A 13,388-nucleotide genomic window follows, 5' to 3' on the forward strand; every position below is an offset into this window, starting at 1 on the left:
ACATGACTTTGGCATCTCAATTAAATAGAAAGCATAAGTCATGGTTTATTTTCTTGAGTCCAAAAAAGCTTTCAGCTTCCAGAAGTCTTGGCTACTTGAAGCCCCTTTCACCAGACAATTCTCCCACTCCTGCCTGACAAACCAGAGGATTGGGCTTTGCTGCTGCATGATGTGCTTGTCACGTGGAGGTTGGGCAGGAATGATGTCCTAAAAGAAGTCTTAAAAGTGTACCTAATAGCTCATGTGCTCTAAAATGTATTCTTGAAATCATATGTAAAACTGGCTGCATTGTATTCTGAAAAATACACTACATGAGAAAATCCCATGTGGGGAGAGTACTTAATAACCTTCTTAACTGGTAACAGTTAAGAATAACAGCTTAAACTGGACATAAAGTGAAAGAGCACTGGAATGACAATTTCCTCATGAGGCATATGCGTGCCTGGCAATAGTGATTGCCTAGGGACAGGACTGTTTGGATTCTTGCAGCTTCCTGTGCAAAATTGCCTATTAAAAATCAGATTAAACTTCCTTTTAGTTTTAAGTTGGTTATCACAATTGAGTATGTTCTTCAAATACTCCTTGTTTCCAAAATTTACCTGAAAGTACTTCATAGTTATAAAAAATGGAGAGAGGTAATGGACAGAAATCAATAAATGTTAGTGATTCAGAAGAATAAATACAAACCAAAAGAGAAATTCTTACCCCTCCCAGAATGAAACCAACTTTACATATCAAAGAAAAAAACCCCAAGAGATACCAAAAATAAAACAACCATTATGGAGTTGAATGTTTGGCTGAGGAATTTTCTGCTATCAGAGTAGAAGGAGACTTCACAAACTCAGGGAAGGTTTGCAGGTTCTGGCTGCTTGTCTGAAAAACCTCTTAGAAAACACTGGAGGGTTACCAGGGTCCTGAGGTTCACTACATTCACTAAAGGCAAAGCCTTCACAGTATTTAACAGGTATTTAACAGAAACACCCATGTATACATATAGCACATTAGAGAAGGAGGAACGTATCATAAATATGATTATTTGTCCATTATAAAATTAAACAGATCATTAATTGCTTAAAAATTCCCTGAGAAACGAAGACCTGGAGTAATGGAAGCACAGTGCAGCTACAAAAATGTATCAGTCACAGAAATATTTAGAGCATGGAGAACTAAGTAAGAATTACACTATAGGATATTGTTCTCATGCTAATAAGAGTAGGAGTTAAGGGTGAATGAAAAGACATGAAACATCACAGCAGGAAACAGTCAACAGGAAACAGTCAACGTACCTCTAAGTAAAACATTAAACTGTCCTCACTACATACAAGAAATCATGTAAGTTTTCTATGTCCTGGCTGATCCTTGGATGTACTTATTTTTATTTTACACTTGGTCTGGCTTATCTTCTAGTAGAAATGAAGATCTGACAATTATCAGATATTCAAGAGTTGGGATTTCCTCTTCTCAGTGTAAAGAAGCTAGTAAAATGGTTGAAGAGACCTGCATGTGTTTGTGTTTCCACTGTGAGAGTGACAGGTGCCTAACTGTAAACTCACCCACACCAATTTTTTTCTAGAGTCACTTTCTTAATCCTAATCTGTGCTCATACTTCTATGCCTTTTTTTTCTTCCATTTTTCTGTCTCTTTCTTCTGCTTCTTCATCATGCCCATTCAGGCCCATCTCTGCTGGGCTATATGCAAGGACAGGTTCTTACACATGTCTGAAAATTGTTTTAAATTTCATGTGTTTACTTTGGCTTTCAAAACTTTGAACCCAAATAGTTTGAACCCAAAAAAGGCTTTTTTTTTTTTTACAATCACTAGCTTTAGAGAGATTTACCCCTGTCAAGCAATATAACTGTGGGGCTGAAATTTATTTTCTGTTAATCTCAGCTAATTTTGTATGTCTACATTAGGGTATGTTAAATACTATTCTAAAATGAAAATACTCTTTTTTGTGTGAGTGGAAACTCCTAGTATAGTATGTTATCTCAGCTTTGCTGATTTTCCTTCGTTATATTCCTGTAAAGATCAGCTGCTTTTGCTGTATTTTTTATCAGCTACGCATGTGGCGCTTCAAGATTAAAAAAATATAGTGAAAGGCATTCCTACACATACATGTGTTATGAATCACCTTGTAAGCATTGGCTTTTGTATTTAAGAAATTACACCTGAAAACTCTCTCCTCTTGTGCCCTGATGCTTATATGTGTGTCAGCCCTATGGAGAGCACTTCATTACATGTGAAGCCAAACTTAGTAGTTGCTAAGAATCTCAGAGAGACTACCCAGAATATGCTGGCTAAATTTCTCAGGATTTGCATTATCTTCATTGCATTATGAATTTGATGGAAGCCACACAAGCATGCCAGGTTCATGAGTTCAGCCATGTCTAGTTTTACTGGAACTCCACCTTGAACCATGAAGCAAGACACTGTAATTGCAAAAAGTATTGCAAAATTGTTTCAAATATTTATTGGCTGAATGCATACTGTGAACTTCATACTTTTCCTGTGCAGCTACAAGAGCAGCCATGTTCCAGACTTACTCTAGCCAAGGATCTCATCTTCCAAGTTCCATTTGCGTCACACCACAGCAAGATGAAATGGTGTCATCACTTACATAATCCTGAGCCAGTAATAAGTGAACTTGGTGACTATTCTGGTATGACTTTTCTTAAATGAAGAAAAGGAAAGATGCCTTTAGTGACATGGAACTTGGAGAAGACAGAAAGAAGGTAACTAAATCTATGAATCTCATTTTTCCTCCCCTAGTGAGGTTGACTTTTCCCTCAAAATACTTCAATTCTTTTGTGGACATTTAAAAAACATGTTTTCAAATAGTATCCAAAATTCAACAGTTTTAGTAGCTAGCCAAACCCCATTATACTGTGGGGTAAATGAATCACTTGACTTTGAGACTACTGGGACAAACTTTTGTTCCAAACGTTTTGACTGGAATTTATTGCTATATGTCAGGTATTCATAGTTTACTCCTATGGATTTGGAGTTTCACAAGACAAGGAAAGAAAATCATACCATGAAGTTTAGTTAGAATGGGACAATAGTTTTAACACAAATGAGAAGATACAGCTGGCAGTTTCATAGGGTGCTGCATGAAGATTAATAAAACTTAAGAAGATGACATATTCCAACAGCAAGAGGACTTCTTAGTTACAATTTTACTTTTCATGCCAAAAATGAAATTCTGAATTTCAGATTTTGCTTATGTAATCCTTTTACCATAACTTGGCAGCTATGCTCATGGCTGTGTCGATTTAACTCAGGATCTCTTCTAAAACTAGCAAACGTAACGACTCAGGAATCTCAGCCAACTAAATGCTTCTTTTGATGCTTTTTGCAGACAGCATTGCTTGTCAGAAGGTAAAACAACACACATTTCGCTAAGATGAGCACAGCACTAATCCGGACACCTCCGAACCCCACATAGTCAACCAAGCATTTATACAAGCAGCAAGTGGGTCAGCTCCTCTTTTCCCCATCAGTCCGTGGGATGACAACCTTTTGCTTTTATTTTCCTTGCTGGAGTGACTGTTCGGTGGACAAGTGCTCCTTTGCTGACAGGTCAGCGAAGGGGCGAGACCTCCTCGCCGTTCCGCGTGGCGGGGCTGTAAAGAACAAGCTCCGGCCGTGCGGGCTGCCCGCCCCCGCCGCGGGGACGCGGCTCCCCGAGGCGGGACGGGACGGGCGGCGGCGCCGCGCCCTCCTGGGCACTCGGGACTGGGCTCCCGGGAAGAGAGAGGAAGCCCCCGCCGAGCCGGGCAGCGCCGCGATGTTTCCCCTGTGGAAGGCCATTCTGTCGGAGAGTCTCCTGGGTAGGTGGCGGCGGTGCCTCCCCGCGGGGCTGGGGGCGAGGGGCCGAGGCTGAGGGCACCGGGGGGGGTTCTGCCCGGACCGGCCGGCGGCCGCGGTGCCGCGGGAGTCACCGACCGTGGCGGGGTGTCGCCGGTGAAACGCTCCTCCGCTAGAAATGAGCGAACAGTGGTCGCTGCTGAGTGTTCTTCTTAGGGCTCTCTTTTTCCTCTAGTGATGGAATGCCTTTTGTCCCTTGGATCAGCCTAGGATTTATTGCTGTCCTCGGCCAACTGTTGTGCAGGTGTTGCAGAGCCGGTGCTGTGCTGCCCTGAGCAAGTTAGGGCGCTCAGGGCAGACCCCGACACCCTCCGCGCTGCGGCTCGGCTGCTCCCTGCATCTCCTGCAAAGCGTGTGGAAACTCATAGCGCAGTGCTGGCGTGCCTGGACAAGGTGTCTCCAGGAGAGACCACCACACCGTTTTACTAGAAAAGTTCCTTTAGCCACATATCTGCCTTTGGGGAGCCCTGAGGCTGTGGGTGGACTGCTCATTTAGGCAGCATTGATCTCTCCGAACAGTAACCCTTTCCGAGGCTGACCACTCCTTCACTGAGGATCAAAATAGGAACTACTGTCTAAAGGGGGGAAGAATTATTTTATTCTCATTGGTTTATTTCCTGGGAAAATGTGTTTGTTTAACTTCAAATAGCAAATATTTCTTCACAGAAAGTGCTGTTGTTGAATTACTTTCCAATATGTTTGATAGTCTACATGTGGAAGTACAAAATCATAGTTTTTAAGTAATCTCCAGGAAACCTTGCTGTTGAAAATACATGACGGGATTTTCCTTTGTTGTTGTTGTTTGATTTTTTTTTTTTTAGGCTACATTTCTTGGTCTCTTTACCATGCACTGCCACCGATGATCTACTACTTCCCCCTTCAGACACTGGCACTCACGGGCCTAGAAGTTTTTGCTGTTGCTTTCTTTTCTCCAATATTCTTGACAATTGGCCCTTTTTGGAGGTTGGCTAACAATAAGTACGTCTTAGTCTTTCTGAGGTTGACTATGGTTGGTAAGTATGCACTGTAGTGAGTTATAGATTCCATCTTGTTATCAAGGCATAAGAACAAACCTTCCAAATTGCCTTAAAATTCAAATAATTACAAAAAGAGACAGCAATAAGAAGTTCTCACTCTCCCCATACTCATGTTTTGTTGGGATTTTTTTCTCTCAAGCTTTTAGCTATGTTTAGAGGAATATTGCTTACAGCCATTGTGTTGGGTTGCTGCATAATTAAAGAAAAATCTCCTTTCACTTCTACCTCTAGAAGCTTTTAAATCAGTATAAGTCACACCCAATAGGAAAGATGTTTTCAGTATCACACAGAGATCAGCAGAACAGGTGTTTTTTTGTACAGCAGTTCTGCATCTGTGACAATGGGTAGGGACAAGACATCATCTTGAGGCTATTATAAAAGTAATCTGCTATGAGTGAAACATTCTTTTTGGTAGACTTAGTTTCTGAGGCAGTTTTTTTTCTTCTAAGAATAGATTTTTAAATTAAATCTATGTAGATGCCTGTAGTATATTGATGGGGTTATGGCTCATCCTAAATGTGAAATGACTTATATTGTCAGTTGCACAGGAAAAAAGTGATCGTAAATTCAGGAAAAAGCTGCCCTGCTACCCATCCCACACACTCCTACTAAAATGAAGATTTGCTGGGATTCATGCTTTGGTCTTCAACTAACTGGTGCAAATCTTACCTTTTGTTGATTTTCTGAAAATTTGTTGGGAGAAGGTTCGGAGCCTACAGCCGCATTCAGAAGCAAGTTATTGCTGACTAATTTGCAACACCCGGATGAACTCAGGGGAGACAAGGGTCTCCACCCTGTGTAGAGATGAAAATACTGTTGCTGAGTGATGTGTTTCAGAAGCAGCAGTTCCTGGTTCCTCGTTTGTTAATCTAAAATGATAATCAGGGAATCATTTTCCTTATAGTTTTTCTCTTTTACTGTTAGAAGACAGAATAAGATCATCTTATTTACTTTCTCTACATATTTTTTGAAAAGAATTCTTGTTCTTTTAACTCTAGAAAGATACTGGAACTGAAGCCAGTTTGTTGGTGTCATTGGTTTAGATTAAGAATAGTCTTACCATGTTCTTTTCTTTTCCTACTCTTCCCATTTTATCCATCCTAATACCTTTTTTTTTCTGTAATAAGTTTTTAAGTGAGCAGAATCTTCTACTTCAGCTTCCTGCAGCAGTGCTCAGTATATCTCTTTCTGCAAGATTTTCTAATTTAAAAACTAGTAATGAGTGGAAGCATTTAAAATTGCACCCTGCATCCCTTCAGATGTCACAGTGACACAAAATCTGCCATGTTTATTTAAGATTAGTCCTTCAGATCACCTTGCTGTGTTTAGTAGTTCACTTTACCAAACGAGATGGAAATCACCTAAAAGAGTGTAATTTTTGTTCTGCTAAGTAAAGAGCAGTAACAGGCAGTAATGGTGTGTAAAGTCTGTTGGTTCATGCCTGTTTGCTTCACCTGCATCAGAAGCTCCTGAAAGTATTAACTCCAAATAAAAAGTTAGCTCATTCAGTAGTAATCTGGGACAGAAATGTCTTAATGTAGGTGGTCATAGAAAAACTCAGAGGAGGAAGACAAAAGCTGTGCTCATCCTCAGCCAGGGATAACCTGAGTGTTGCTGTATGCAAATTCAGGAACTGTCCCCTCAGTGACCATATCCCCCTGCTGTTTTCACCTCTTAAACACTCTGAATATTGTCCACCCTTTTGCAAGTCTACACCATATTGTCTCCCAGCTCTATTGTATATACTCTGCATTCTCTTTACCTGTTGCCCTACAGCGAGCATTAGCATTTGTGGAAGATGTAAGAGCATGTTCCTCACTCTCTTTGTTTCCATCAAGGAGTTTAGCAGCCAGTAGTAACCCTCACTCTACTTGCCTCCATGCTGCAGGTTCTCAAATGAGCCAGATGCCCTTGCACAGGCAGCACTGGGCTTTAGGACTTTCCATATATATCTTTTTACTTAGTTCTCATCACTTCATTTTGTCTTTTATGTTAGTTCTGTCCCATCACACTGTGCTGCTGTTTCTCCTGTTTCTCAATTCTTCCTGCTTTTTTCCCCTCCTTCATACCTAGACACTTCATTCTCTTTTTGATCTTTTTTTTCCTCCTCAGAAATGCTATGGCCTTCCTCTGGGGCTTGTTGAACAATCAGGTAGCACAATCTACCCCACGCATGCTCCACCCCATTCCACTGGAAATACTCAGTCCTAAATTTCACAATCAAAAAATCTGAAAATTCTTCATGCTTAGCTAAAACCATATTTAGGGGCATGTTTTTTTTTTTTTTTGTTTCTTTTTGCCTTTTCAGGAGGCTTTATTTTCTCTGAAAATTTTAGTTCCATAGTACTTGATTTTGTGTTCTATTTAAAAACAAACAGCAACCAACTACCCCCTGGTAGTGTCTATTTGAATCTGTGTCTTCAGACAACACACAGTAAATTTGGGTGTTTGGACAGATATATTTAAGTTTTGGGTGTACTTGCTCAGCAACAAAAGGTGTGTCTGTTGTAAATTGGCAGACTCATGCTAGCTTTAATCAGGGGAGTGTAAGTGATGAAAGATTTAAGAGGCAGGTTTATGGATTGCCGGTACGATTTAACGACAGAAATCTGTGTGCATTGTACATGCACCCTCTGCTGAAGTTCACACAAGTGCATCTTCACTACACACTGATTTCATTTTATCATCTTTGTGCTAAGCTTTGTATCTTCTACTGTGAGCCAAATGAGCAGGTAGACAGTTGGAGAATTCCTAGCATGTGTTGCCAGAATCTGGAGCTTTTTTTTCTGACCTTACTTGCTTAACATCTCTTCAAGTTTGACTCATACTCATTTAGCAAATGGCTGGTAGCATAACAATGTTGCTTCTCCTGATGTTTGATGTTGGTCCTGGGCCAGATTTTGCCACACTGAGTGAGGTTATGAGAATGTATGTGATCCATTGTCACTTTAATTGGAAACCTGCTAGCAGAATCTAAAACTGCTGATAGGGTGAGGTCACTGTGCTGTGAGAACTGGTGGAGATGTGTGTGCATGCTCTGTTTCAGTGACTGGGAGAGTGACGGTTTCCAGTAATAAGATGACACAGGCTGTTGGTGACGACTCTGAGATCAAATACTGGGTCAGAGAAAGCCTTGTTCACACCTACTAATCCCTGAGCAATGTGTGGTGACTGCTCCTGTCTAATAAAGAATATGGCTTTTGCCACAGTGTACTTACTTTTATAAGTGCACTTATTTTAAAAGTGCACTGCGGCAAAAGCCATATCCTTTTTAGAAAGGAGTAGTCACCATACATAAAACTTTATGGCTTTTGAGTTATGTAAGTGCATAGTTGAGGAGTATCTGTATGCTTAGATATTTTATCCATATATCATATTTATGGAATCAATCACCATAAGTACTTAAATTAAGGCAATCACTGCACCGTTGGATAATTGCTTCATTTATCTTTTTCCTTGAAAATGATAACTGCTATAAAGTCATATATACTCACTTGCTATCCATACCTACATTTCTTTGCTTTGTTTAAAAATGGGTAATGTCATGTGTTTTCAGATGAATGGTGTAGCTATTCAAATTACAGACAAGGTTGAACTAATACACAGGAAATCCTTATTACCTGATCTCTATTGCCCCTTAAAACAATCTCTGTCTGTGTGTGTTTCTTTGTAGGAAGCTTAGCATCATACCAGGCACCAAATGCTTCAATTAGACTATTCATCTTGGCTGTTGGTGTTTCTTCTTCATTGCTGGTTCAAACAGTAACATGGTGGTCAGGAAACAGTTTACAAAGGTATTTTCTTATTCTGATGAGATTGGAACTGACATTTCCTTGTATTAGAAGATGTTTTCTTTCTTTTTTGTCCCCTAGAAGTTAAGATGTTTTCTTTTCCCCTAATGCCTTACTATTTCAAAAACTGATTCTTACAGGTTCATCAGGATATGGGGCTTCATGCTAGGCAAGATAATGCTCCTTGTTCTTCGCATCTGGTACACATCACTAAACCCAGTCTGGAGCTCACAGGTTGCCAATACTGTCATTATGATAATGGGTTTTATAGCAGCAGTGGAGCGAATTTATTCAGGTAAGCATGTTACAACAAAGATGGCAGCTATGAAAACATCCTAAAGTATACTTATCTATGTGCCACTGGGTTTTGATTTGTTGATTTGTTTCCCCAGTATAGAGTCTGTTTTTAGACCTGATGCATGAGCTTTAGAAGCCATGGGGTACTTCCATCTACCCATAACATGTCAGAACTGGTATCACAATTCATACAAGCTGTAGTAAGTTGGTGTTGGAACTGTGGACTAATTGCAGTGTCAATAATGTGACAGTAACACAAACAAAGGCATAAGCTAGACCAATAAAAGCAGAATGGTCATTGTCATTCCATCATGAAACATCTGTGGTATTTCTCTTATTTTCTTAATTCAGTCTGCACTTTGAAGTTCTCTGCCAGTGCATGTCTTTTGACAGAGAAGGGGAGACAGGACAAAGCTGGGGAACAGCTGATGTGTCAAAATAAACAGAAAGTATTGGAAGAGCGGACAAGTTGTCCTGGTCAAAATTTGCCTGAGTTCTTGAAGTGTTTGGAGAGAGTACACAGCAGTGGGGGCTGGCATAGGCTAAGCTCACTTAAAAACTGTGAAGGTGATATTGCCAAGGAAGACAGCGAGGTTAGTTAAATTGGTTAGTTAAGGCAGCTCATGTTAAATCCTCAGGAGCTCCTTCCTTCTCAGTATAGCCTGAATGAATTAATTGAAAGATAAAACCTTATCTATGTGTAAGTGGGTATAAATTATCATCATGCATATTGTTTGTAGACTTGCATTACATAATATAAATTAAGTCTGAACTTTCATCAGAATTTAGAAAGGGAATCTACTGCAAGAGATTAGGAAGGAAATATGTCTCCTTTGTGGATGACAAAGTGATATGTCTATGCAATTAAAGGTGTTGCTTTCTCCTTAGATGAGAGAGGATCTACAGTGCCTGGAAAAAGGAGAAGGAAGGGAGTTTAGTTCTGGCTTATTTGGAAGTGTCGGGTTTTGTTCTTATCAGAGCTTAGAGTTTCAGAGAACGGAATCCTCTGAACAAATTCCAATAACTTTTCTGCTGATTTTCAAAGCCAATTTAATTATTTAAATTCCAGTATTATGAAGAATAATCAAATGTGCAGGTTGCCATTTTTGTACACTTACTGTGAGTAGCTTTTCCTGGCAGACCTAGGATTGTTACTAGAGACTTTGAGGTTTTTTTTGTGTGTTATCAATTTCCATGAATGATCAGATAAGTTAGCTTTTGTGTCTGTAATTTATTCTGGTAATTTTGTGATCTTGGCTATTTCTTTTTCTCAGTAACTCTTGTTAATGGAATTTGACAGTTTGCTTAGCTGCATTTCTGTGCTTATTCTAGGTGGAGACAGGAGGAAACAAGAAGCAAACAAAACTGGTAATGCGGTTAGAGAGACTGCTTCCCATCCTTATTGGCTTTTATCTGGGGCTGCTTTTGGCAGCCTCATGTTCCTCACCCTGTGGATATTTGGGGAGGTCTCATTAATTTCTAGATGGGCAGTAAGTGGACATCCACATACAGGTCCAGATCCTAATCCACATGGGTAAGTGGATTTTTATTATTATTATTTAAACAAAACAGTTCTCAAAAGCCAGTGCTATAGTGGAGGATGAATTAAAACTCAACCAGATGATGGTATAATAATTTAAATAGAAAAAAGTGGATACAAGATAATTCACACAGAGGACTTGTAGATTTATTCTAGCTTTCAGATAACTCTGAGCATTGTGTCTAGACCATGAAATCTTAAAATTTTCTAATACAGAATTTGCCACATTGCAAAACAATATTTAGATTAGGATTGAGATTCAAGGACTTATGAATGCAGTCTATCTATTATAGGCAGTAATTAGTCTAGCAGTTGACTTCAGAGAGGAGATGGTCAGAGATGCATGCACATAAATAAACTGTGTGCAATATTAAAAGATATACTTCTGTAGACGTTTGTAGTCTTGATGCTGTGTGCTGTTCACTTGGGTTCCAAAACCTAGGAAGAGACCAGATTAGTTATTCTGAGTCCATTATGTGGAATGGCAGGTGAAAGAGTTTATAATTTGGAGATGGTATACAAAAGAGCTACCCAAGACTGGTAGCAATGTTAGATGCTCTGGGATCCCCTATTTGATGTGAAGAAAATGCTTCTTTTTGCACTGGATTCCTCCCTCTCATTTTCTCTGGGTTGTTTTTACCTTTTGTTCTCAGGATTTCAGTGGGCTGCTTCTGGTGCTGAGCATAGCTCACTTATACCTTACAATAAACTGCCATTATTTTCAACTGGAGGTTTTTTACAGAGGGGAGAAAATACAGCAGGGTGTGAAGTAAAGGTATTTTGTGCTCAAATTAAGCTCTGTTTAAAGTAAAAGGATTATTAATATTACCAAACATCCTGGCCTATGTTTAGAAGTTTCTTTTTGAGTGCCAGATGTTTATAAAATCGTATTACTGTATGATTTCTTTTTCCTTATTATTGTATTAGAGGTACAGTTCTGTTGGGCTTGGCTCAGGGACTGATGCTTTCATTTTGGAGCTGGTCTTCTGTCATCAGTTTTGCCTGGTTTCTCATAGGTAGGTGCAAATCCTGAGCAGAATTTTTGTTTCTGTTACTTTATTTCTTTTACTCAAGTCCTCTGACCTTACACCACATCTCAGAAAAGTGTGGCTTATCAAAGCCTCCTTTTCTCTGTCACTGACTGTAGTATACATATGTCTGACCAGTTGACTAAGGACTACAGGCCAAATCTCCAGACCATTGCAGAGCAGTGTTACTCTCTGCAGAAGCCCCTGTTGAGGTTCTGTTCCCTTGAGCAGCATCTCAGTTCTGACCATCTGCATTGTATAACACATTGGACTTGATGATCTTAGAGGTCTTTTCCATCATTAGTCATTCTATGATAAGGCTACATGTGGGGTTATGGGGTTAAGGTGACACAAACCTCTTAATTCTACAGGAGGCAAAATAACTTGTAATTTAGTGTGCATTTCATCTGGAGGCAAGCTTGCCTCCTGTCTTCTTAGTTTTCAAGATCTCCAGGCAATAAAATAATATGAACATCAAAGCTGTCTACTGGAGCAATATGTTTGTAAATCAGTCTGCATACAGTGGGTCTTAGGTGGTGGGAAGTGGGATTCAAGTACTGGATCTGGGCACCCGTTTTCAGGAGAAAGGTATAACTATGCTGTGGAGCAAGTGATGTGTGGAGCAAGTAGGAGGAGATGAAAATAATTCTGCTCCTGAACTGTGGAGAGGTGTGTTTTTCATGCTGTCTCAGCATGGATGGATAGATGCTGCTTGGTTTAATCTGTCATCCCATCTGAGTGAAATATAGTGATATAAATGCTGTCTAAAAAACCTCTAAATCTGCTTCTGTTTTTGGCCTTTAGATCTTTATATAAAGAAGACACAGCAGGTCTTCCAACAAATGTTTGATCATAAATTAGGAATACAAAATATGGTGACCAAAGGAAATGATGAGTTATGTTTTGGTTTTTTTTCTCATTCACCTTCTGTTTTGGAGCACTTAAGAGTGCACTTTCAAGTCATTTTCCACAACCTTGAAGGCAAGAAATTTGGTATAAATTGAGTTTCTCCTAGTCAGGAATCAAAATAAAATACCAAATATTAGGAGCGTCACATTGAAGGCACAAGAGTTGCCAATGCTTAAACCATTGGTTGTCCTTTTGGGCAATTTACCTTCTGGTGTAGGTGTTAGTTTTAAGAAATGTGTGTGCAGATTATAATGTGAGTATGAGCATCTGTTTTTTAATGTACACACATCACTAATTTGAAACAGGTACAGAATGGTTCTTTAGTTGATTTAGCCATTGTATTTTAAAATACTCAGAGCCTTGATGTATAAGTAAAATATTAAAAGCATTTCTATACATTTGCTATGAGACTGTGAAACACTCTTACCTGCAGTAACATTTGAAAATGAGATTGTCCTGTTATAGAGAGCTTGTGTGGTTGTTAATATTCGCTTTGGGGTTGAATTCCCAAATCAAAGACAGTGTGGGAAATAAAAACTCTTGGGGTTAGTAAAAGATTAACAGTTTTCTTGCCTAACCTGTATATGGTTATCTACAGGGAAAAAAGATCAGGGAAAGATATGTTTGCTCTTCATATTAACCTATTTGATTCTTTATTATGGTAAAGGAGGTTCATAATAGGCAAACCTGATACTGTCTTAAAGAGTGCATCATCCCTCTGTTGTGCTGGGAGAGCTCAATGTAAAAAAACTGTTTAGTTTTGGCTCTTGATGATGTTTCTCTGCTGTCTTTTTGCTGCACTGTTTTCAGCTGACTAAGCAATCTTTAAAAAAATGGGATGTTAGGAAAAGTAAGAGACTGTCTTTGGCAATTGTGAGATCCTAGTGATGCAGTTTTCATGGCTGCAAAGAACAGTTAT

General features: G+C 39.4%; 1 protein-coding gene across 2 annotated transcripts in view; it reads left to right on the forward strand.

The window, feature by feature from the left end:
- The first annotated feature begins 3,630 nt into the window (after window positions 1–3,630).
- The window catches only part of CWH43 (cell wall biogenesis 43 C-terminal homolog), a 28,004-nt gene continuing 18,246 nt past the window's right edge, over window positions 3,631–13,388 (forward strand). For both annotated transcript variants that reach the window (XM_051789815.1, XM_051789816.1), the window contains exons 1-6: window positions 3,631–3,830; window positions 4,689–4,880; window positions 8,578–8,698; window positions 8,836–8,990; window positions 10,325–10,526; window positions 11,460–11,548. In XM_051789815.1, coding sequence (XP_051645775.1) covers window positions 3,788–3,830; window positions 4,689–4,880; window positions 8,578–8,698; window positions 8,836–8,990; window positions 10,325–10,526; window positions 11,460–11,548 — 802 coding nt within the window. In that variant the 5' untranslated portion in view covers window positions 3,631–3,787. The remainder of the gene's footprint in view (window positions 3,831–4,688; window positions 4,881–8,577; window positions 8,699–8,835; window positions 8,991–10,324; window positions 10,527–11,459; window positions 11,549–13,388) is intronic.

The sequence above is a fragment of the Manacus candei genome, unplaced genomic scaffold, assembly GCF_025592945.1.
Source record: "Manacus candei isolate 608988 ecotype Guabito, Panama unplaced genomic scaffold, ASM2559294v1 h1tg000028l, whole genome shotgun sequence".
Lineage (NCBI taxonomy): Eukaryota > Metazoa > Chordata > Aves > Passeriformes > Pipridae > Manacus > Manacus candei.